The 24,754-nt window shown below is 40.3% G+C and overlaps 1 protein-coding gene across 3 annotated transcripts in view; it reads left to right on the plus strand.

The window, feature by feature from the left end:
* The window catches only part of ANK3 (ankyrin 3), a 679,472-nt gene that overhangs the window by 469,360 nt on the left and 185,358 nt on the right, over positions 1-24,754 (plus strand). For all 3 annotated transcript variants that reach the window (XM_057734351.1, XM_057734352.1, XM_057734350.1), the window contains 3 exons: positions 90-188; positions 5,047-5,232; positions 7,122-7,220. In XM_057734351.1, coding sequence (XP_057590334.1) covers positions 90-188; positions 5,047-5,232; positions 7,122-7,220 — 384 coding nt within the window. The remainder of the gene's footprint in view (positions 1-89; positions 189-5,046; positions 5,233-7,121; positions 7,221-24,754) is intronic.

Consider the following 24,754-nt stretch of genomic DNA (forward strand, 5'->3'; position numbering starts at 1 on the left):
GCATTTCCTGGAATATATAATATCATCGGTACAGTAGAGAGATGGGGTTACTTTAAAAAGCCACAAACATTTTAATTCTTATTTTGCAGAATGGTTTCACACCATTGTATATGGCGGCCCAGGAGAACCACCTGGAAGTTGTCAAGTTTCTTCTCGACAATGGTGCAAGCCAGAGCCTGGCCACGGAGGTAAGACACTTTGGTTCTTTCCGTTGGTAAGCTCACATGTTTATAGGGCATTTTATAAACCTGACGTTGTAACATGGAGAATTTGTCCCACTGGGATTTCATTGCACTTGTATATTAATGTGTGGGCTCATAAGTTTTTATGAAATGCATTGGAAAAGCCTGTTTTTAGTCTTTCAAGAATCTTCCATTGCATAGATACCCTTTCTGCTCTTAAATGCCTGGCTCTACCCTATAATTGAGCTATTTATTTCCTGTTTACATATTTGCTTGAGAATACTTTCCTGCTTCTTAAATTTTTCGCCTCAAAGGCAGCCACTGTTTTGAAATATAATCTTTTTTTTTCCTAAATTTAACATAGTTATAATGATTGGATTTATATATTTCTAAAGTTAACTAATTAGATTTAACTCACACTTCTAAACAAAATTAGTATACATTTTTAAATACTAGATAAAAGTGATATTTGAAAAAAAAACCTTTGCAGTCATGAATAGAGGAGTTATTTAAAAATAAAAAGTTTTTGAAGGTACTGGTACTGTTCTAGGTAATACAGTTTATTTTTTAAACTAACCTGGTTGGAAGATTGTGATCCCTTGTGAAGTGTATCACTAGAAATCCGTTGCTGATAACAAAGGACCAGTGTTTGGGTATTCTTTATTTTTAATAAAATAATAAATTAGAATAGATGTAGGGTTATCTGTGTCATAATGCTACTTCTCTGACTTTCACTCTGAAGCATTTCCTGAATGGCCCAAGAAAGATGGCAATACAGGGATTGCATATAACCTCACCCAGTTTTTGAGCTCATGCCTTCTGGGGAAACCAGTAAATAAATGAAGAGGCAGTTCACACACAAAAAATATACAAATGACCATAAATGTATGAAAATATCTTACCTTCCCTCATAGTCAAAGAAATATCAATTTATCAATCAGATAAAGAATGAGATCCAATTTTTTGCCCATGGGCTGAGGAAGAAATTCAAGGGGTAGAAAAAATCGGAACTTATCTACCGTTTGGTGAAGCTGACAATTGGTTGCAATACTTTTGCAGAACACTTAGCGGTAACCGTCAAAAATTAGTATTTATATACCTTTTTACGTAGCAATTCCACTTCAAAGAATTTGCATTACGTATTTTAGAAGATAATTAAAAAACAGTTATTATATAAGAAGCTCAGCAACATAATTAGTAATAACAATTTTTTTAAAACTAGGAAGAACCAATGGGGAAGCCATTGGGTAAATATTGCTCTACTTAGACAGTAAAATGCTATTCTGCACTATTAACAAGGAGGCAAGACTTTACGTACTGATAGAGGAAGATGTCCATAGTGTATTGTGACCAGTGGTTTATTAGGAGAATTAGGAGGTAGCCTTACTTTTCACTTCCTACCCTTCAGTTCCCTTGGGGATTTTTATCTTGACCGTGTATTTTTTTGTAATAATATCCTTCGAGTTTGGTAAGAAATAACTAACAGTTGATAACAAAGGAACCAAGAGTTGTAGGCGTGGAGCAGGGCCCCTGGGGAGGAGGTAGCCTGAGTGAGTCCCTCAAGTACCACGTGCGGGTCTCATCCTGCTTTGCAGGGAGAATGGGCATGGGAGCAGGGGTTGTTGTAGAAGAGACAACCCATCCCCATTTTTGGATAGAAATACTCAATAATGTAAATATCCCACTGACAGCGATTCCATAGTGCTTTTTTCATCTGTGAAGGACAGGTAGTATTCTTTTTTAGGCTGTGATGGGACAGATCATTGTCTCTCCTTTTGAAACAAACATAAGCCTAATTTACTGCTAACAGATTAGAGTTACCTTGCCGGCTAATTATCAATAACTCACTGAGTTCTCTGTTTGTTTTTTTAAGCTTTCATGGCCCAGAAAGAGGCACTGCAACTAACTGAAGTGAAATATTATATGAGATCCTCAAACAACTAATTCAGTCTTTTAGCAAGAAGATAGATGGGTAGCTGGGTAGATAGGTAGGTACGTAGATAGATAGATAGACAGACAGATATGTAGGTAGGTAGGTAGATAGATAGGCAGATAGATAGATTTTTTTAACTCATTTTAATTTACTTTCAATAGGTGTTTTTTTGATAGCTTTAAAAAATGAATGAATGAATGTTCTGAGAACACATCACATCCATGTCTTCATGAGGGTGCTGGTGCATCACTATATAAACATCTATCGGATTATCTAGAGCTGTTTGAAGCTTTGACTGAATTTTTAATCTCTTCTTTTGGATTATTAATACTAGAGACTAAAAAGAACAGCAAGAAAGATATTTCCTTCATACAATGTCTAACTACAATTTTGCTCTCTTATCAGCAATAATATTGGTATCATTTACACAGAAGTCTGTATTTACAGAATGAACAGTAGTAAGCAATGAAAGGATTCCTTAGATGGAAAACTTTTAGTAGGATTTTTAATTTATTAGATAGTGTGATAATAGCCAACTTCCTTCAATACATTTTTTCCCCCACATGTACCTTATATATATTTGTCAAGTCTTTGTCATGGTCGTGGTTTTTAAAACCTTTCCTGTATTACTGTGTGCTGCATTTATATCTTTTCCGTGTGTATCTTCCTTCTTTTGCTAATCAATATCTTGAAGCATAAGGTCAATGTATTTTTTCACTTATATAGCACGAGTAATTATTAAGCACCTATTATGTGCCGGACATTCCACAAGGCAGTGAAAGTTCTCACGGAGGTTCTATCACATTTCCTTTCGGCTTGTATTTTTCTCTTAAGAATAACTGCACAGAGCAAACCAAACCGTTGAAACTTGGTTTGGAAACAAAATCTGGAGCTGTTAATTTGAGCTATTAACACCTTAGGGCCAGTATCTTTGTGTCTTTAATTGGTTTATGCAGGAAGCACACTCTTGTCAGTGCGCATGATCTCAGCTGCAGTTGATTTTTGGTGCAAGGTTGTTTCCTTTATGTAGAAGCCCTGTGGATTGAAAAATTCCTGTCAGTGGAAACGTAGCCATTTCGTTTTGCTGCAGAAGTGAGCTGTCATTTTTACCCGTTAGATTGTGCTCAGTTTTAAAAGTGAGATGCAACGTTAACTCTTAATACACAGTTTTCCTTTTACCATTCCATTTTTTAAAATGTATTTTTCTCTCTCTTTTGTTTAAAAAAGCAACATATTAAATAAATGAGAAAGTACAATAAAAAGCAAAAAGAAGAAAAAGCCATGGTTAATTTTCCCTAGAGATAATATTCTGTTTATTCATCCAGGTTTTTTTGTCCATGTTCACAATTTACACATTTATCTTAATGAAAATGAGATCATATGTTTACATGGTTATGTAGATTCCTTTTCCCATGACATTAAATTATACTCTAAACTTTCTGTCCTGAAGTGTAGCCTGTGATATCATTTTGGTGACCTCTAGGTTGTATCCAGCCTTTCTCTATTTATGGCTGCAGGAAATGTCCTTCTGGTTACATTGATGTTCATTTTCTTCCTCGTTTGGTTCTTCTTGGAAAAGCTGAAAGGAGTGAGTGGAACTTCAGCCAGATCTTGAAGCTTGGAGCATAGTTAGAATTTGTGTATGTAGAGCAAGGAGGAGGATATTTCAGGGTTGGGCAAATAGCCTGAGTTTAGATGCCAGGGTGGAGGTGGTCTGCATGTTCACAGTTAGTAAGGAGAATGGAGACTTATACAAGATTTATATGAAAAGGGCCTGGGCAATACTGTCACTTAGGTGCTTAGGACCAATATTTTGTACATCCTTGAATATAAATGTGCCGATTTTGCATTCAGCCAAATAAGAGGTAGGAGCACTTATCTGCTTTCCAGCAAGGAAAACAAAGATGAAAGTGGTCTTTCAGGAAAACCAACAAGACATGAGTATGCAAGTAACTATGTTTTTTCTTTCTCCCTTACAAACACTTTTCCATTAGAGCAGTCCTCAACCTGTACTGCAAGGACTACAGATATACAATATCATGACCCTAACAAAATAAGTAACTTACTTGCCAGTTGTCTAGTAAAAATAATTTTGAAATGATCTTTTGAGTGTATGATTGAAACCATTGCAGAATTTAAATTTGGGAGCCAGGTTTAGGATGTTCTGCTCTGTGGTATCTGTTCTACAGTCAGCAACATTAGATCATCTACAAATTAATTAACGTCAGTGGAATCTGTAGCTGTCTTCTCTTCATCAACTCCCAGGGCGATACAATGGGAAGACTCAATGTACAGATGTGTGTGTGTCTGAACTGCTTCTAGGCATATTTTGTATGATCCCTTCCTTCGTTGGTCAGAGAAGCCAAGAATCTTTCGCATGTATCTTTCTTAAAACAGCAGTGAGTATAGTTCATTAATTCACATATACTATTTGAGCACCAGATATACACTAGACCGCAAGGTACAGTGATGAAGCAGGCAGGATACGCTAGGCAACAAGGTACTGGATGAAACAGTTTTAAATTATCAGTGGAAATGTTTGCAGCTCATTTAAGTGAACTCCTTTGAAAAATTTGCCTGGATTTAACCTGAAATGTAATTGTGTGTGCTGAGATTATTTTATGGATACTGAAATTCTGGCATCTGTTTCTTCTTTAAGACTTTTGTGTATTTTCAAAATTTACGTCATTAATGTATGTCACTTTTTCCACAGAAAGAGACCCATAAACTTATTACAGTTTTTTAAATTATTTCCTGCTTTGGTATATGTGTATTTTTAAGCTTCTTTCCACATATATGTCTACTTGAGTATGTCAGCTTTAATAACCCTGAACAAAAAATGACACTTGGTCACTCGGTCACCTTCTTATTTGTTAATCAAGGAGAAAATATCCATAGGGGCCAATCTTGATCCATCCATCTTTTTTGCAGGACGGCTTCACACCATTGGCAGTAGCTTTGCAACAAGGTCACGATCAAGTAGTGTCACTCCTGCTAGAAAACGACACGAAAGGAAAAGTGCGTCTTCCGGCTCTTCACATCGCTGCCCGAAAAGATGACACGAAAGCCGCTGCCCTGCTGCTGCAAAATGACAACAATGCCGACGTGGAGTCGAAGGTGAGGACCCGGGAAACAGCCTGTCACGCAGCATCTTATGTTATTTAGGCACCCAAACGTGGAGAGCGCCTGGGCTCCCTTTGGGCAAGCTTATGCCAAACCCTTAACTGCGCTGAAGGCAATAAAATCACACGTCCAGGTCACCCAGTTGAAGGCACATCCCCCCTCCTTGGCATTTAAAGCTGGAAGGTAACTGTGGGTGCTGCCCTATGTATACTAACAGGAGGCCACCTCAAAAGAAATCAATCAATACGCACCTGATAGTGCTCTTTCTTTGAACACGTATTTGTAATGTATTTAACACTTCAGCTCAAACATCAGGGTGAAAAATGACAAAATGCTAGCAACAGTGTGCACAAAATAAACCTTTGGTTGCTATCAAGATGGTAGGCAATGCACTGAGTATTGATCTGCTGCAAAAAGCATGCCAGCAGCCGGGGTCCCAGCCAACAGCTCCTATTGTCTAGACACGTATTACTTGCAAGTCTCAGTGAAGGACGTGTGGCGTTTGGAACAGGCCATTGTGTAGCCCTTCATTCAGTCTAGCTTTCTTTCTGTGCCTATTGTGCTTCCATCAGAGCTTTCAACCTCATCGCTTAGCTGTCATGAGCTTGCCGCCATCCGTATCACCGATAGCAAACTAACCGTTCATTTTTTCCTCCTCTTTGCTTCCAAATGTGTTAACCTAGATGGTGGTGAATAGAACAACAGAGGTATATATATATATATATCCGTGTACATATATAATCTATGTCTGCATCATCATTTTCCCATTTCTTAGTGCTGCTACCTCATTTCTTTCCCTTCTTCTTGCATTGCCTCCTGTAGGCTAGATACCTGCTTTACACCCCCGCCCTCAAAGTAGCATGTGCTAGAGAAGATAGTAGTTTGATTACCAGGGCTTTCTGCAGCTGAACCTGGTGTTTGCAAGGAAGTATGAGGAATCCTTGAAACTTAAGGGTACCGCAGTAGAGTTCTGTGACGTGAAGTATTTTGACACTTGAGAAACTTACCAGCTATACCTAAAGCTGCAGACAACCCTGTCATTCTACTCATCTAGGATTGATTCTTTAGAGTTCTGCATGACACTTACCCTCAGTGGTGTCAGCAAGATGAAAGTTACCTCGGAAGGGTACCCACATGACCCACCCTTGACAAGAGTCAGGCAGATCGCTAGCATGGCTGAGAAGCTTGCTAACAACTTAGAAATGCATCTAGTTCCTATAAGGTTTAAATCTTTGGGGACTAAGTGAATCGCTGCATGTGTTAGCATTTTTTAAGGAAGTAAAATGACCTTGGTATGAATAATCCAGAAAAAAATGCATTATTGAATAGGCATTTGCTAATAAAGAGACCAGCTTGTCAATTTCTTTATGAAATACGTTCACCATATTCAAGACCAATTGTAATAGTACCTCTTCCCCCCAAATTGCTCTCATCATTAAAATTGGCTATTCCTGTTGGTTAATTTGACTCTATATTGAATATATAAAACTAGTGAAATTTTGAAAGTTTCAATGGACACTTCTACTATGAATAATAAAACAGTGGCACTAATCGAACTTTCTATGAACTATGGAGATATTTCTTGTCACCCCTATTTTAACTTTTAGAAACACTGGCTTCTGTGTAGCTCTGCTCCTGGATTACTAAAATGGCTCAGTCTCCACCCTTCGTCCCTTCCTGGCTATTCCTCTGCCTGTGAGTTTGGCGTCTCTTTGAAATCCGATGAGCAATTGGCACTAATGGAAAGAAACCTAGTACAGAATGGAATGTGGACCCCAGCATATTTCGCTTCCTCGTTTTTATCTGGGCAGGGTTCTGGTATTAACACGTCAGACGAGGGGCTGGCAGGAATCAGCTGAACGTCTGCTGTGTTTTCTTTCCAGAGTGGCTTCACTCCGCTCCACATAGCTGCTCACTATGGAAATATCAACGTAGCCACGTTGCTGTTAAACCGAGCGGCTGCCGTGGACTTCACTGCACGGGTAAGAGCGCTGCAGTCGGACGTGCCCTTGAAGCATTTGAAACGATTCTTAACCCTCCTTCCCCAACACGAGGAGGAGACCAAGACAGATGACCTCCGAGGGTCCTCCCAGTCACTGGAAGCGGTGACTTCCTGCTTATCCTAGTGCACGTTCTTGCTTGTAGACAGGTGTGCCTATTCCTAGAAGGAAAAGAAAACCGAGATCAGGGTGGGGGGTAGGGGTTGGGTGATAAATATGTAAGTGAATATATAGAAAATGTGACAAACTGTCCCCCAGGTGGAAATTTCTGAGATTGTTAGAAATGGGTCAGATGGCATCTAAGGGTGCTCTAGAAATCAGGGTCTTGATCTTTCAGCTGGGAATGAGCTGGAATGTCTGGATACGGCCCAAACTTCAGAACCCAAGTGATAGAGGCCACCTTTTGCTCTTACCTTCTGCCCCCTATAAACTTTCAGAATGAGTAACAAGATTCTGTAACTTGAGTAAGCTCATATTCACAGAGAAATGAATTACAGTATCATGTGTACAGTGTCATGTGTACCCCTGGACGGCAGACATCCAGAGTAGTACAGCTCTGCATGTAGAAACCGGTCCAGCGCTAGGCTTGAGCATCAGGAACGGCATCATCAGAAGTAGAAACAGAGCAGGAAGCAGGACAGAGAAGTGGCCGGACTCAGGATTCAGACTCCCTGGGGTCCCGTTTTGGCATTAACTTTTCTTTCTGTGTTCATCAGTCTCCTCGTTGATAAGATGACGTGAATATGGATTATGAAAGTAAATAATAAATGGTGATTTTATAAAATAATATCAACACTCCTGCACTGGGTCACTGAGAAATAGAAGAGTATACGCAGAGCACTTAGCACAGGGTCTGACACGTCATCACCAGCACCAGCAGCGCTATGGTTTTGAATATAGCGTCTGGAGTATTATTTTTGCTAAAAACCTCACTTGTTAGGGGAGAAGTGGCAACAGACCAGATAGGGAGAAGGATCGTAATACTAGTGCTAGAGGTAGTTGTAGCGGCAGTAAAATTAATACCATCTTTGGAGCAGTTGCCAAGCTGAGCATTTTTATCTCATTTATTTTTATATCAAGAAAAGTGCTATTTATCCTTGTTTTACAGAAGGGGAAGCAAAGGCTGAGGTAAGAAATAGCTGGTCCAGATCACAGAGGTAGCAAATGAGAAAAGGCAGAATTTCAGCCCCCGAGCTCTTAACCCCTCCAGTGTTCTCTCTCCCTCCAGTGATGTTCAGAGTTCATTTTTCTTTTCCTTCTTATAATTCATTAGTTCTGTAAAAATTCATAAGAGCTCAGATTGTATTAATATAAAAGCTATTTCCTACCCCATTGTCATCAGTCTGCTAAAAGCCTTTATCAGTTGAAATGAGGCCGCTCATGTCACTCTAGACCTATGTTCTTACTGCATCAACAGCATCCTTGGGTTTCAGCAGCATGGCAGACCCGAGGCCTAGTGTGACACTTTGAAGGACAAAGTTAAGTACTTCTTTCAGTCCTGTATAAACAGTGCACACCCATGGGAAAACTGAAGCTCGTGTCTGTAAGATGCATTCTCTTGGTTTTATTTCTGTAACTTACAGAAAACCTCATTAAGTCACATCTTCTAATTAGGACATTTGGAAAATTCATGTCAGGGTAGTGTTTGAAGTTTGTCTTTGTGCCATTGTTCAGAAATTTCCCGATGCTGCTGAAAATAAGAAGATTGGGGCAATGTTTAAGCAATTTAAGAGGACAAATTACAGTATTTTCAGACTCCTTCAGACAATTCCAAAGCATCCATTTACATTAAAACAATGACTGTGGTAATTACAAATGGTGCTAATTTATTGATTAAAGATCAGTGGAGATCTCAGACCCACATTGTTAACCTTGGCTGAGTTACCATATGTGATTTAAAATAGTCCTATTGTGCTTTTGTTTAAAATATGTTAAAAATCCAGACTTTTTGCTGAGTTGGAAAAGCATCTTCTCCAGCCATTGCTAATTAATGAGGCCTCATAGCATTCTGAGCTGAAGGCTGCAGTGGAATTGAATTATACTTACGAGGAGGCCTGTACCGTTGCTTACACCCGACAACCCGTGCTCCCTCTGGAGTGGGTGATGGATGGATGTAGGATGTCTGAGCAGAGCTGGTCTTCATAAAAAGTGTAATCAGAGGCAACTGCTAGTTGCCTCCAGAAACCCATTGTAGGTTCCAAATCTCCAGTAATTTTATTATATAACAATCCAACATCCAGCCTTTTGTATTATAGAAGCCTCTCTCTTCCCAACTTGAGTGCAGTCTTTCTAGGTCAGAGTTCTCTCAGGGATGTAGCAGGTGAAAGTAAGATGCCCTGGAACACAGATGGGATCCGATTTTGCCTGGTCAGAACCATAAAGGAAGGATCATCAAGCTTCAGTTGCTAAGAACTAGCTGCAAATCATAACCATAAATCGTATGCTTCAGGAACTGGGTTGAGATAAAGGAATTGATTAGCAAGTTAGAGGTCAAGTTAAAAAACAACAGCAGCAAACCTTTGTCGGAGTGGGGCTGTGATTTCTGTTTCCTGGCTGTGACAGATCTTTGACGAAAGACAGATACAGTCTTGTAGTTCTTTGTGGGCTGAGGGCGTGACCTCAAAAATGGCTATCTGCTGGCGAAGAGAGCCGGGACAGGAGTAGGGATAACCCTTCTGGAATTATTTCCTGCGTGTAGTGCATGTGCATTTCCAAAGCACATATGAGGCACAACCAAACGCGGTGTGACTGAAGGGAGGACACAGTAGAATGGAGTGCTTTCTATGCTTCTTTGTAGTGCTAGCTAATTTAGGCAGCAAGAAAGCAGAACCTAGCCAGTGGTGAATGTATACCCCCGAGTAGCAGGGATGGTAACTGATTTATAGGATACTGACTTGTTTTATTAACACCTTTCCTTAGATTTTTATTATGATGTGAATTTTGGTTTTCATATTGTAATTTTGCCATGTATATAATATATTGCATAAGATCTCCTGTCTGACATCGTAAATATTTCCTTTCGGATTATCCATGAAGACCTGTTCAGTCTCATGGGTCTGCTACAGGGAGTTAATAGAATAGCTGCTGAAGACTGCAGTGCAGTGTCAGCACACCTTCTTTTCTCAATTACGTCTGCTGAGATGGCCTTGACACCCTCTGAATTTATGCATGACCCTTGCTATTTTAGCAAATCATCCTAGCTCTCTTGGGGAAGAGATTGTAACTAAGACACACCAGAGCTGCTACTGATTCTCATTCCAGTAAGGAGCATTTATGCACTGGAGTAAGTAAAGGCCAAATTATATTATTGGATGCCTGCAAAATTCCTTTTATTGATTGAAGAAGATTGATGAATACTTTGCTGGCTAAGAGGTTTTTTCATCGAATATAATGCATCACCTAACTTAATCTTCACTCTTGTCATTGACCTTTCTCTTGTAAGTTATTATTTAACTTCCCATTTGGGGAAGATAATTGCATAAAGCATCCTTCTATTGGTCTTGGTATGTAGTACTTTTTGGTTTTAATCTCTGAAAGGATCAGGGATTTATGTGTTTGAGTGCTACACCTCATTTGTTTCCAAGAGGATTTCAGGAGGTTAACAGATTAAAATATACCAAGTAAGACATGTAAGGATGAAACAGAAAAAGTAAATGTTATCAAGCAGCTGGAAAGAACTAGTGAATACAAATGGAGAATAAGTTAGGCTTTAAGGGCTTTAATACATGTAGTAGAAAAGGAAGCATGGGTTATATAGTTTTTACTTTTTGACAAAGGAAATCTTAGTTATCCATAGAGACAGTTTTTTGTGTGTGAAATAACTCAAGTGTGATTTTTATATCATGTGACTCCTTCTATTAAGAGCAGTGAGTTTCCACAGACATAGAGAACAGGTTTGTGGTTGCCAAGTAGGACGGGGGGAAGGGGAGGGATGGACTGGGAGTTCGGAGTTGGTAGATGCAAATGATTACATTTAGAATGGATAAACAACTGGGTCCTATTGTAGAGCACAGGGAACTATATCCAATTTCCTGGGATAAACCACAATGGAAAAGAATATTAAAAAAGAATGTATATGTGTATATAACCGAGTCACTTTGCTGTACAGTAGAAATTAGCATAAATCGTACATCAACTTTAATGAAAAAAGAAAAAAAGTGAGTTTCATAGTTGACAATATCTTTAATAACTACATTTCAAAAGGTTCAATTCCTACCACCACATACTGCCTAAATCTCCATCTGTGAAGGCGCCTTGCCCAGGGAGGCTGAGAGACTGTGGCTCAGGTACTTAGCTGTGTGATGCTCTAATTGTGTGTAATAGAACTTGGTATGTGTGTCACAGGTCTGTGACTAGTTAACATGTCCAGTTGGACTGCCTTTCTCAAATAGCAGATATTTTTAACAGAGTTTTAGCAGGGGCTTGGCCATATTCAGAACTCAAGTCATAAGAAAAGCTACTTTAAATAAAGTATCTTGATTTTTGGCTAAAGTGAGAGCAGTGTTTTTAGACAGTTGAACTACTAAACCCTTTGATGGAAACATACAAGTGTCAGATTTTACATTCTGCCCAAGTAAGAGGTAGACGAGGGTCAGCATATGCATAAGCAAAACAATGTCCATGAATAAACATCATCTGGAGATTTCCTTTCTCAGTTAAATTCCGTCTTGCAAATATTAAAGAGCTTCTGCTGTAAGCTAGACCTGGCGGTTCAGACTCAAGTAACCCACTGTCCTGACCCTACTAAACTGTCGAGGCCCCAGAGTGCTCAACCATACCAAAAAGTCCCTCCCTTAATTCCCCAAAGCACAACTAAGGCTTGGCTACAATGCCCAACAAGACTTTTCTAAAAACTTAGGGATTGATGGAGTTCAAAGCAGAAAGGCAGAGCTTATTACTCGGCCATAAAAAGGAATGAAACAGTGCCATTTGCAGAGACATGGATGGACCTAGAGATTGTCATACACAGTGAAATAAGTCAGTAAGAGAAAAACACGTATCGTATAATATTGCTTATATGTGGAATCTAGAAAAATAGTACAAATGAACTTATTTGCAAAGCAGAAATAATCACAGACATAGAGAACAAACTTATGGTTACCAGGGTGGGGAAGGTGGGGGTGGGATGAATTGGGAGATTGGGATTGACATATACATATACTACTAGGTATAAAATAGATAACTAATGAGAACCTACTGTATAGCACAGGGAACTTTACTCAGTGTTCTGTGGTGTCCTAAATGGGAAGGAAGTTTTAAAAAGAGTGGATACGTGTATACATGTAACTGATTCACTTTGCTGTATAGCAGAAGCTAATACAACATTGTAAAGCAACTATACTCCCATAAAAATTAATTTTTAAAAATGAGATTTAAAGAAACAGGCAGAGCTGAAGGACCCGTTCTGGATAACACTGTCCCCAAAGTCCATAGAATATGACCCCTTCTGCAGGAGACCACCCTTGTGAGCCCCCTGAAGCACTGTGTTGGAGAGTCTCTCTTACTTCCCCCCGTGAGAACCCCTTTTACTACGTCTCTTATGGCCTGGGTCTAAGCCCTTTAACCTTGTCTGGGCCCAGAGAGAGGAGAAACCCTGTTTCCTCCACACCTGGATTCTCTTAATTCAGTAGTCACTAACTAGTGGGTACTAACTGTAAATTAAATTAAATGTAAACTTCTATGCCTCGTTCCTCAGAACCGCATTTCGGGTGCACAGGATCCACTTGTGGCTAGTGACCACTGTATGAACACAATATACATAACATTTCCATCATCTTGAAAAGTTCTTTTGACCATAAAAAGGAATGAAATTGGGACATTTGTAGAGACATGGATGGACCTAGAAACTGTCATACAAAGTGAAGTGAGTCAGAAAGAGAAAAACAAATATCGTATATTAACGCATATATGCAGAATCTAGAAAAATGGTACAGATCAACCAGTTTGCAAGGCAGAAATAGAGACACAAATGTAGAGAATAAACATATGGACACCAAGGGGGCAAAGGGGGGGAGGGGCAGTTAGGGTGGGATGAATTGGGAGATTGGAATTGCCATATATACATTAATAATAAGAAAAAAAATCAAATTGTACACTTTAAATATATGCAGGTTATTGTACGTCAATTATATCTCAATAAAAGTCCTTTAAAAAAAGTTCTTTTGAACAAAGCTAAGACACCATCAGTCTCAGGCCTCCTTCCCTTCAATGTCATAATTGTCTCTAAATGCAACTTCCCACCCAAGGAAAGTGATCCTTTAAGTAGGGGCGATTTTACTCCTATTAGACTTGCCCCTTTGGGCTCCAAAAGAAGATTTTTGCTGTTGCCATTATGTAAGCAGAGACCACCATCACCACCACCAACAATAAACCTGCAGTCTTCTTCCAAAGAGGAATAAAAATACGGCTGGCAACTTTAATGTAGTAATTTCTCCCCAATTCATGCCATGGAGAGTTCAGAAATATCAGAAATTGAGATAAGTCTCAAGAGAGGTCTCCAATTGCCAGAGATTATGCCACAATTACTTCTGTAAGCCTGTTTTTTAATCTTCGTAAAGGATGCTTGTATCCTGTTCCTCAAAGATGCTTTCTCTGACCGCCTGAAATAGGTGGCTCCCCTCCTTGCCCAGTATATATGCTCATCGAACCCTGTTCTTCCTCTCTCGTCGTTGGCATTGAAACTTAATTCTGTGGGAGTGTCTTGCCCACTGTGTTCATTACCTACACCCCTTGCAGCCTGAGATGCCTTATTCACCTCTATCTCCAGCTCCTCACCTGGGACATATTTTCTCACCTGGTAAATATCCTCGTTCCAAAAGCTCACCACGTGCCTGCCTCTGTGATAAATGACTTTAACATGAACTTCACCTTTTCAATCTTCCAGTGAAAGACTCAGCCATAGAGAACGTGTTTCTTGCCATTTAAAAAAAAATTTTTTATTGGAGTATAGTTGCTTTACAATGTTGTATTAATTTCTTGCCATTTAGATTTTTTAGGAGAGGTAGGCATTTTATTTCAGAGAACCACGGCACCGAGGGAAGGCAGGACCTGCATTTTTGCTGCCTGGCAGCCCTTCATCTGCCGTTCATGAAGTGGTCCCTTTCACATACTGACGGAGTTGCGTTAAGCCAGAGGGCAACACTGTGAAAGCATCCAGGACCCTGCCCGCTACAGAATAAGTGCTCAGTGGATGCTCATTTTCTTCCTTTCTTCTGTAGGTAAAAATGTATAGTAATCATGATATAAAAGTCATGATTTGAGTATTTAGTAAGTTGCAGCTTCTTTGTTAAGCATTGTGTATGCATTATCTGAACAGTCCTATTCAGGCTGAAGTAGAGGTGTCATGAAATATGCGTCCCACACCCGGTGCTTCACCTCCCCTGAAGGACATTGAGTTCCTCAAGGGCAGACCTGTGTGTTATTACACAGCTTGGAATCCCTAGAGTATAACCTGGTACCTAGCAGTGGGAAAGACTTGATATGTATTTGTTGAATTCAAGAACGAATGAACAAATAACTTCCAGCCTTCCTTATCCACTTTTCCTGGGCACCCAGTACCTATTTAAACCTGCTTTCCTCAAGTCCCAGTCCTCTTCCTGCTCTATCAGATTTTCAGGCTGAGCTTCTCTTGGTGTTAGGGACCCACTTCCCAAACTGATGTGAGCTGCATTAAGGGAGATGGGAAGTCTATAGGATTCTAACAGAGGAGTATAGGCAAGTGCACCAAACCCAAGTATTGAGTGTCAGACACTGAGGAGCAAGTTGATTTGAGCAGTGAAGAGTCTTGTTATTCAGCAGCCTAGTCGACCTTGGAAGACAAGCCTAGAACAAAGGGCTAGTCACCAAGGGCTACTGCCAAGCTTTGTTCAGTTAACGGTGTTTCAAGCAAAGGCTCAGTTTCTGAGCTTTCAAGGCCCAATCAAGGCCACCACCAGACAGTGCTGGAAAGGACATCAGCTACTCAAACACGGAGAAAAGGTGGGCATCGCTTCAGCAGGAGGGTGACTTTTGTAATGTTTTTATAAGGGTCCAGGGCTTCTGGAGATGCTACTGTGGCTTGTGTGGCAATGCCATTGTAAATACGTTTTGAAGAAATATGTTCCTCTTTATTCTACAATTTATTTTTTAAATAAAATACAATGAAGCGAAAGAAAAGAAAAACCACTCATAACAGTCCTATTTTTTTTAACGTTTGGATATCTATCCTTGTAAAGCCCAAAGACACACACACATTCATTTTTATTGATACGTATTTTCAAATATAGAATAAGTTAAGTTTATCTCCTAGTATAGACTAGACAGCATTAAAGACATTTTTTTAATGGGTTATATAAACCTCCTTTGGAATGAAAATAGAGATTTGGGAGCATTTAGCAAAGGAATGTGAGTTGTGGGAAAGTGGCCATGTAGCTACTGCATTAACCATATTCTTGTTGCCATGGTTATATTAACATCTCAGGGAGAATAAAACCAGTAAGTAGAGGGCAGAGTGGCGGGGGCTAGGCCTTTCACAGAAGATTGCTCTGAGCATGCCGTGCCGTCTTGTTCCTGCATTTTCCATTTAATACCCTGAATGCCACATCAGAGGAACATCTCCTATATAACTTTTTAAGGCAATATTTTTATCTTAAACCCATGAATACATTAGAGCTTATTAACCTTACTGTGCGGTATGAGATCTGTGTTGTTCTCTTCTGAAGAGGTGACGTTTCTAAGCTATGCAGCCTGGGGTGAGGAGGAGGGTCCCCAGATACAAGCTGGAGCCCTGGCTCCCATCCTGACTGTATCGTCAGTCACTAATGTGGTCCAGAGCACGTCTCTTCATCATGTAGGCTGCAGTTTTCTCACCGGTCAGATGAGAGAGAGATCAGTCAACCACAAGCCCTTCCCTTCTGCCCAACCACCTTGTCTGACAGTGGTGAAGGCCTTGGGCTCCCTTCCCCTTTCACAGTCGAGAGTAGGTATCGTAAGTGTCAAAGCAAACAGCGTGGCAGGCAGACCGCTGGAGTTCCACGCGGGTGCCGCGCCTGACCCTGTGTGCTCCTGGGCAAGTTATTCCTGCTTCAGCTTTATCATCCGTAAAATGTGTCCAGCAATAGTACGTGATGCAGGGCAGCATTGTGACTGCACGAAATGATGCACATAAATTGCTGAGCACATGGGCCAGGGTCCTAGCCCTGTTTGTGGTGGAGGTGGGGGTGATAATGCTTGCGTCTGGGAGGAGACCCATCGCTGTACAGCACATTCACCTGACATCACGGCTGCCCCGTAGAGTACTTCTGGAGCTAGTCAAATGTTCCTTCCCAGAATGTTGCAGTTACATTGTTTGCATCCATGTTTGTCTGCATGAGGTCAGCCTTTACCAAACTATGACTATGACATCGTTTTGAGACAGTAAGAAAGCCAATACCAAAAAACCATAGAAATGGGAAAGTACGTATTTCCCTTTGTTTCACTTTTCCTCTTTGAATATATGCCCTGCTTCCTGCAGGGCTGCTCTAGAATTGTCGCTCTGAGAACATTTTTAAATGACCCGAATAAATCCTATTTGAAATTCTGTGAAATAAAGTTCTATTAAGGTAGGAGTTGGCGGAGCTCGCTTTATTCATTTGCACTTTAAAAGGGAAATAATTCATTAGCTGTAGAATTTTCATTTCCTCCAGTGAGTGCAAAAAGCAGCAGAGGGCCACGGCACCCCCCCTCCCCCTTGCTGAACATTTGGACCATTGTTCACACTCTCTGTCGTCAGAAGGTGCACTTGGATGAGCTCAGATGCACCCTGGTTTCCCCCTGGGCACTATAGTTCTTCCACGAGAAGATCTTGCTCTCTTCCTCTGGTGGTTTGAAGCATATACAGGAAGGGCAAAGGGGAAGCGTTTAGGATTTTGCAGAACCAAAACGTTGCAAGGGGGTGAATTGGGGACACATGCACGATCATTTATTGGCTCTCTCCCAAATTGAAGCAGTAGGTTCCAAGAAAACAAGTTCAGGTAGAAGATCAGCGTAGACTAGCATCGTTAAAAAAAATTGAAAAGCTAAGCTGTGATGGACATAAAGGGATTAGAGCCAACTCCAAGAGTTGGAGACTGAGGCTCATTTACACATGTGCAATGAGGCTGGAGATGAATGGTGAGTCCAAGTCAGGGGGAAGGGACTCCCTGAACGCCAAGCTGGGCTGAGGGCGCTGGCCTGGATCCTGGAGGCGGGAGGGAGTAATTGCAGGGCTTTTGTTTTGTTTGTTTTTGAGATAATTGGCGGAATACATTGTGTAAGTTCAAGGTATACAGTGGGTTGGTTTGATACATTTGTATATTGCAATATGATTACTACAGTAGTGTTAGCTAATAGCTCTAACATGTCACATAATTATTTCTTTTTGGGTGAGACAATTAAGATCTAGAGTCTTAGCAGCTTTGAAGTTGATAATACAGTATTGTTGACTGTAATTACTGTGCTATGCATTAGATCTCCAGAACTTATTTACCTACTGTTTGTAAGTTTGTACCTGTACACAACATCTCCCCAACTCACCTACCACACACACCCCCAGTCCCTGGTCACCACCATTCTACTCTGTTCTTTCAAGTCATTGCAGATCTTTAAATAGAGAAGTGGAATGATGGCTGGCATATAACGGGAGAGGGCTGGGATGGCTAAACCCCCTTCAGTGCGTGGGCCATCCACATGCCAATAACAGTGTCCCAACCGGAGTGCCAGCGATGCCCCCTCTGAGACAGCATTGCTGGGTTGAGCAAGAGATGGAGAGGCGGGAATGTCCCCAGACGGGGAAGAAGGGCCCGGCAGTTCGTGCTCATCCTGGGACTGCTCCTCAGAGGGCGTCAAGCTTCCCCCGTGATTCACCCCTCGGAGTGGCTGGACTTGCGAGACCCTGAGGGTCCTTTCAGCTCTTACTACTGAGACTTCGAAATAGGAGGTAGACAAAACTTATTCAAAATTCAAACTAATTTAGGTAATCGTTTTCGTTTATGATGAGGTCCCGTAGTAAGTTTTCTATACATTATTTCATTTATTCCTCAGTCATCCCGGGAGATGCAAGTGTGAGTCCCACTTTACACCAGGAAGCAAGAAGTTAAATAACGTGTTTCTATTAAACTGTGCAGCGTCAAGGTGGTGAAGCTTGAGCTAAGAACAGTAAAGTAAATAAGTGAAGTAAAACAAGAATAAAAACAATCGAGTGAAATACTCAGACTGGGCAGTTCATAATATTCTAACATCAGAGGTAGTGTGTACTGAGCTTTGGACTTACTCCAGGGTCATCCCAGGAAAACCAAAATTGACAGTAGCCTCTCTTGGACCAGCTGGCTATTTGTTCTCTGCCTGCACCAGTTGCAAAATGAATTAAATACGTTTTTTAAAAAAGATTTTAATGATTTAAAAAAAATTTACTAGGAAATCCCATTATACATTTAAGAATATTTTAATTGAAAGATTAGCAAACCTACGCCACATTGTAAATCAACTATACTCCAATAAAAAATTTAAAAAAAAAACCAAAAAACAAAAAATATTCAGTTAAGAAAATAAAATTAGCAAACCTCAGAATGACAAATCATCAAATTAATTCTAAAAGATAATGTGTTCCCATTTCCATTCCATTTTATTCTATCAGTTCTGCATTTTTGAATCCCTAATGATCATGATTGGAAACGGACTCTTGATATTTAGAAACATAATGGCTTTATGACAAAAAGGTATCATATATATTTTCTGGTCAGAAATACAAGGCAGGCTCGTCCAAGGAGCAAGTCCCTCTGAGTTTGAAAGTGAAAAACCGTTTTATCCTAGCCTTCACATCAGGGCCTTGCAGCCAATTTTCCCCACCTGGCCAGAAGCTTCCCATTTCCCCTAGATTGAGATTCAGTGCTTCAGGGCTGGGGCCTCACAATCCATGTTTTAACAAGGTCCTCAGGTGACTCTTCTGATCAAGCATATTAGAAAACATTGACTGAGGCCATGCTATGAAAATCTTTATATAGATTGTCCAAAGTTGAGTCACAGAAATTTCAATAATTCTTTGACTTGTAACAGCTACCTTTATATTTATAAGCTCTTACTAATACAATCTTGAATTTACATCATATTTACAGTTTATAGAATCCTCTTATGTACACTGCATCATTTGAGACCCGCAAGAATATTTTTACAGATGAGAACTGAGATCCCAAGAAGTTCTATTTCCCAGATCCTACCAAGAGTAAGATGAAAGAACAAGGATTTGAATCCAGACCTTCTAACTCATTTTTTAAGCCTCAGTGCCTGACCATCAGCCCCCAGCAGTAGTGTCAGATGGAAGCTGAGGGTGGGATGTTGTTCCCCAGGTAGCTGTGGTCTTCTTGGTCCCCAGAGGAGCTCCATCTCCTTAGAACAAGTGCACTGCACATAGATAAGGCCGTTTGCATTAGATTGGCTTTTTTTCTTTCCAAACCATCTTTCTTTAGAAATTTCAAAGACATTGTTTTCATTTTTGACATGTTTGAAACTTTAGCAAGAATCTAATTTTTCAGAGGGCCAACCAAGGGCAGGTTACTTGAGAAATTAATAGTTTCAAGTTCACTGACATCTCCAAAGCCTACAAGAGTGATTTACTTTCTGGAGGGGAAAGAAAAGTATTCAACGCAGAAATTAATCTAGTTTCAGATTTATCAGAAATGATTTAAGAGTGTGGAAAATTTATAACTATCAAGTACCTTCATATTTTTGTTTTTAAGAAATTTTGCTAGTGGAGTGTTAGGGAAAAGGATAGACTGTTTTATTAAAGTTAGAGCATTCATTAGAAAGATTACAGGAGATTTAATATCATTAGATTAACTCATTTTAAATAAACATTTAAAAGCAACTTTCCTCAATGTATAAAAAGCAATTTATTACTTGATAATTGAATTTTTAATGCCTCTTTTGGTCCAATTACTATATGGCAAAGACATGGAGAAATTGGAACCCTTGTGCTCTGTGGGAAAATAGAATGGTATAGCTGCTATGGAAAAGAGTATAGAGATTCCTCAAAAGGTTAGATATAGAGTTACCATATGACCCAGCAATTCCACTTCTGGGTGTGTATATATATACATATACACACACACACACACAAAAGAATTGAAAGCAGAATCTCAAAGAAATATTTATCTACCCATGTTTATACAGCAACATAGCAGGATTATTCAGAATAGCCAAAATGTGGAAGCAACCCAAGGGTCCACTGACAGATGAATGAAAAAACTAAATGTTGTATATACATACATACAATAAAATATCATTCAGGCTTTAAAAAGTAGGAAATTCTGACATGTTACAACATGGATGAACCTTGAGGATGATATGCTAAGTGCAATAAGCCAGTCACAAAAAGACGAATACTGTGTCATTCCACATGTATAAAGTAACTAGAGTAGTGATGTTTAGAGAGAAAGTAGAATGATGATTACCACGGCCTAGGGAAGACAGGATGGGAAGATATGTAATGAGTACAGAGTTTCAGTGTTGCAAGACGAAGAGTTCTGGAGGCTGATTACACAATATGAATGTACTTAACACTACTTAACTGTACATTTAAAAGCAGTTAGAGTCAGATTTCCTAGGTGGTGCAGTCATTAAGAATTCACCTGTCAATGCAGGGGACACGGGTTCAATCCCTGCTCCAGGAAGATACCACATGGCACAGAGCGACTAAGCCTGTGCGCCACAACTATTGAGCCTGCACTCTAGAGCCTGTGAGCCACAACTTTTGAGCCCATGTGCTGCAACTACTGAAGCCCATGTGCCTAGAGCCCATGCTCCACAACAAGAGAAGCCACAACAATGAGGACCCTGGGCACCACAACGAAGAGTAGCCCCCACTCGCCATAACTAGAGAAAGTCCGTACACAGCAATGAAGACAGCACAGCCAATTAAATAAATAAATAAATTTAAGAAAAAAAGAAAACCAGGCTACTGATTTAAAAAACGGGGTGGGGGGGGGTTGGAGATAGAAATTTCACGTTATATGTATTTTACTACAATTAATTGTTTTCATTTAAAGCATATGTTGGAGATGTAAAGATAACTCCAAAACCCAGTGGTGCAAAGGGAGAAGAGGAGTTTGTGATTGAGGGGAGAGGACCAAGACCGACTTCAGTCCCAGTTTTCCTGCCCCCACCTAGTGACAGCTGGGATTGTGTTTATGACTGAGGTTGTGGGGGAGGAGAAGGAGGTTGGAATATTTACTTTAAAGATGCTCTGTCCCTCCCCGCCCCCACCCCACCCCGCTAAATCACTTGCGGAACCAGAGGGAGACCTGGCAGTGCCTTATCTAAATTGTTGATGAGCTGTCATCTGTTAATCCAAGTGAAAGCCTCTGACAGCATTAATGGTACACAGCCTCATATTATTCTTAGAAGAAAATAAATCACTTGAGGTTTTCAGAGCAGAACAGATCCAGACACTCAGAGCACGATTTCACAACAAACATCCAGTATCGAAGCATCTGCTGCTGCTTCCTGGGGAGCCCAGCACTGTCTGGCTTCTAGCTGGATGGGGTTTGGTTGGTCTCTCTGGGAAGGGAGGGGGGTTGAGGAAATGTCAGTGACACCAGTATCTTCAGTGTCAGTCTCAGCAAGACCTGTGTGGACTTAATCTCCTTATCCAGAAAGCACAGAGACAGAAGAGCTGGTGTAGAATGAGCGACGAGCTAGGAAAACTTAGAGAAGAGGAAAAGACTTTGTCCACAGAGGCTATTCCATTAGAGCTTGATGAAGTAAGAGCAAAATGGACTGTGACTCACAATGCTGGTCATCTTAATGATGAAGGCTGTAATATAAGGGAAGTTTCTGAGTGTATTTATACTGGTATTATTCATAATAGGCCGTCTAAGGCTGAATTTTGTTGTTGTTAGAAAACCCCTACTTATATGTCAGACTGTGAAGGCTGGGGTCTTTTCTTACCTTATATTCCATCGTTTGAAATATTCCTGTGTATATCCTTGAAATCTCAAATCCTCATTCAGAGAATCATTTGTTTGTATATGTTTATGGATTTCTTTTTTTTAATTGAAAAAATGTTAAAGTATAGGTGATTTACAATGTTGTGTTAATTTCTTCTGTACAGCAAAGTGACAGTTTTATATATACGTATATGTGTTTATTTATATATATATTCTTTTCCATTATGATATTGAATATAGTTCCCTGTGCTATACAGTAGGTCCTTATTGTTTATCCATCCTACATATAATAGTTTGCATCTGCTAACCCCAAACTCCTGTTCCTTCTCCCCCTTGTTTTATGGATTTCTTAAGGCAATCTCATAAAAGGAAAGGAGGTCCTGACACATACAACATGGATAAACCTAGAAAACATTATGCTAAGTGGAAGAAGCCAGACACAAAAGGCCACATATTGTATGATCCCATTTGTACTAAGTGTTCAGAGTTGGCAAATCCATAGACAGAAAGTGTTGCTGAGAAAAACCTGGCCTCTGTTCACCGATGCCGAATAGAAATACGGAGACAGAGCTTTGGAGGCGTCAAAAGGAATTGCTTCGTTACGTTCCCAGGCAAAGGGGGGACACAGTGGCCAGCGCCTCAAGATCTGTGCCCCCCTCTCTGGGGAACAGGGAGAGGTCTTATCGTCGGGGCTCGAGGTCAGGGGTGGGCGATAAGGACCAAGGCAGTCACAGTCCGGCAGGGTAGGAGTCAGCATCCTCCACCTTCAGGTCCACCTGGTCTGGGGTCTCCATGCTTGTGGGCAGCGAGCCATCATGAATCCTTAACGTCTCGCACCTGGCGGGGCTTTCAACGGCTGCAAAATAGCTCAGAGATACTGTTGTGTGTATTGTTGCTGGGGAAACAGGACCTGCCCCAAGGCTGCTCTTGCCTGTTTCTCCCAGGTCTCGCGCATCCCCTCCCTTCACGAATGAACAACTGCCTGAATCTGCCCACTGGAACTCAGGGCAGGTCATGGAGGCTGAATGAAGGCTGTTTTCCTATAATCAAAGAAATAGGGGACACAGAAGGGCTTTGTGCCCAGCAGCCCCACAGGGCCCTGCTCGATATCAATAGTAGATTAGTGGTTGCCAGAGGTTTTAGGGGACAGAAAAATAGGAAGTGACTGCTTAATGGTATGGGGTTTCTTTTGGTGATTGTTAAAAAACACAATTCAGCTGAGTAAATTTAAAGATCGAATTCCCTTTATTCAGTGATTCATAACTCATTCACGGAAGCATCCCATCTAGCACATAGAAAGGAACTCTGAAGAGCTATGCAAAACAGAAGACTTTTATAGGCAGAATGTGTGTGGGAAAAGGATGTTTCTAGTAAAGTGTGGATTATTCCAGGCAAAGGTCATCTTCCTTTGCTAGGGGGGCGGCAGCAAGGTTCTATCAGGCAGATTACCTCACTAGTACTGACCAGGTAATTCCAGATTGACTGGTTCAAGGTCATGTTCCTGGAAGAGGCTGAACTACAATTAGGTGACCGTTAGGTGAGGTATCAAGTCTTGGTGGGGCTTAGCAAACGTGATTCTGTTTGGGGCCTGTTTTTTTTTTTTTAACAGGATACTGAAAATGTTCTAAATAGATAACTGTGGTTGCATAACTTTGTGAATATACTAAAAAACCACTGAATCGCACACTTCAAAATGGTCAATCTTATGTTATGTGACATATCTCAATAAACCTATTATAAAAATAAAGTATCCAAGAAGACTTGCAGTTGTCAGGGAGGAAGAAATTGTCCTTTACTGTTCTAGATTCTTCTGGCTGGACTAAGAGCTAAGTTGACATGAGACAGATTAACAGGAGAAAATCAAACAAAAGTTTAATAACGTATACATAGAAGAGACCAGGAAACCAGATACTTGCCAAAATGGCTGAAATTCTCACCTTAAATATCATTTTAAGATAAAAGAGGAAGCTGGGAGTAGTGGTTTGGGACTTCAGGGGGGAAGAAGGCAATTCACATGGAGATGAAAAAGCAAATGTTTGGTAAACAAGTGTTTGCTGGGCCAGGTAGAGAAAATAACACAGAGTGGACTCCGATCTTTAGGCCCTGCTGAGTTTCCCCCACCACATCTAACCCATAATCTTTTCAGGGATCTCTGGTGATCGCTCTATTCCAGGAACAGGCCCTTTATCTAAATTCTCGTAGGCAGTTAGTGGGGAAGGTCAAAGATTCTTCCTGAGTCTTCTGGGCCTTGATTGTTTTTAGCTTGAAAGAATCTGCATGCCAAAGAGAGACATTTTGGGGCAGCAAATGGAAAACAAAATTTACAGGAGAAAAGTAATTTTATACTCTTAAGGAAATAAAGATCAGAACAGAAATTTGATTCCATATTTTTCCTGTATTGTATCAAAATCTATATTAAGTAGTATAATTCTATATATTTAATTATATAAATCTATATTAAATATTAAATATTATTTATCAAACATTTATTGAATACCTGCTCTGTGCCTGGAGTTTAGCAGAGATGACCGTGGAGAGGAAGGAAAAGAAATTTCTCTCTGCCCTCTTAGATTTAGTTGC

This window comes from Hippopotamus amphibius, chromosome 5 (genome assembly GCF_030028045.1).
Source record: "Hippopotamus amphibius kiboko isolate mHipAmp2 chromosome 5, mHipAmp2.hap2, whole genome shotgun sequence".
NCBI classification, from domain to species: domain Eukaryota; kingdom Metazoa; phylum Chordata; class Mammalia; order Artiodactyla; family Hippopotamidae; genus Hippopotamus; species Hippopotamus amphibius.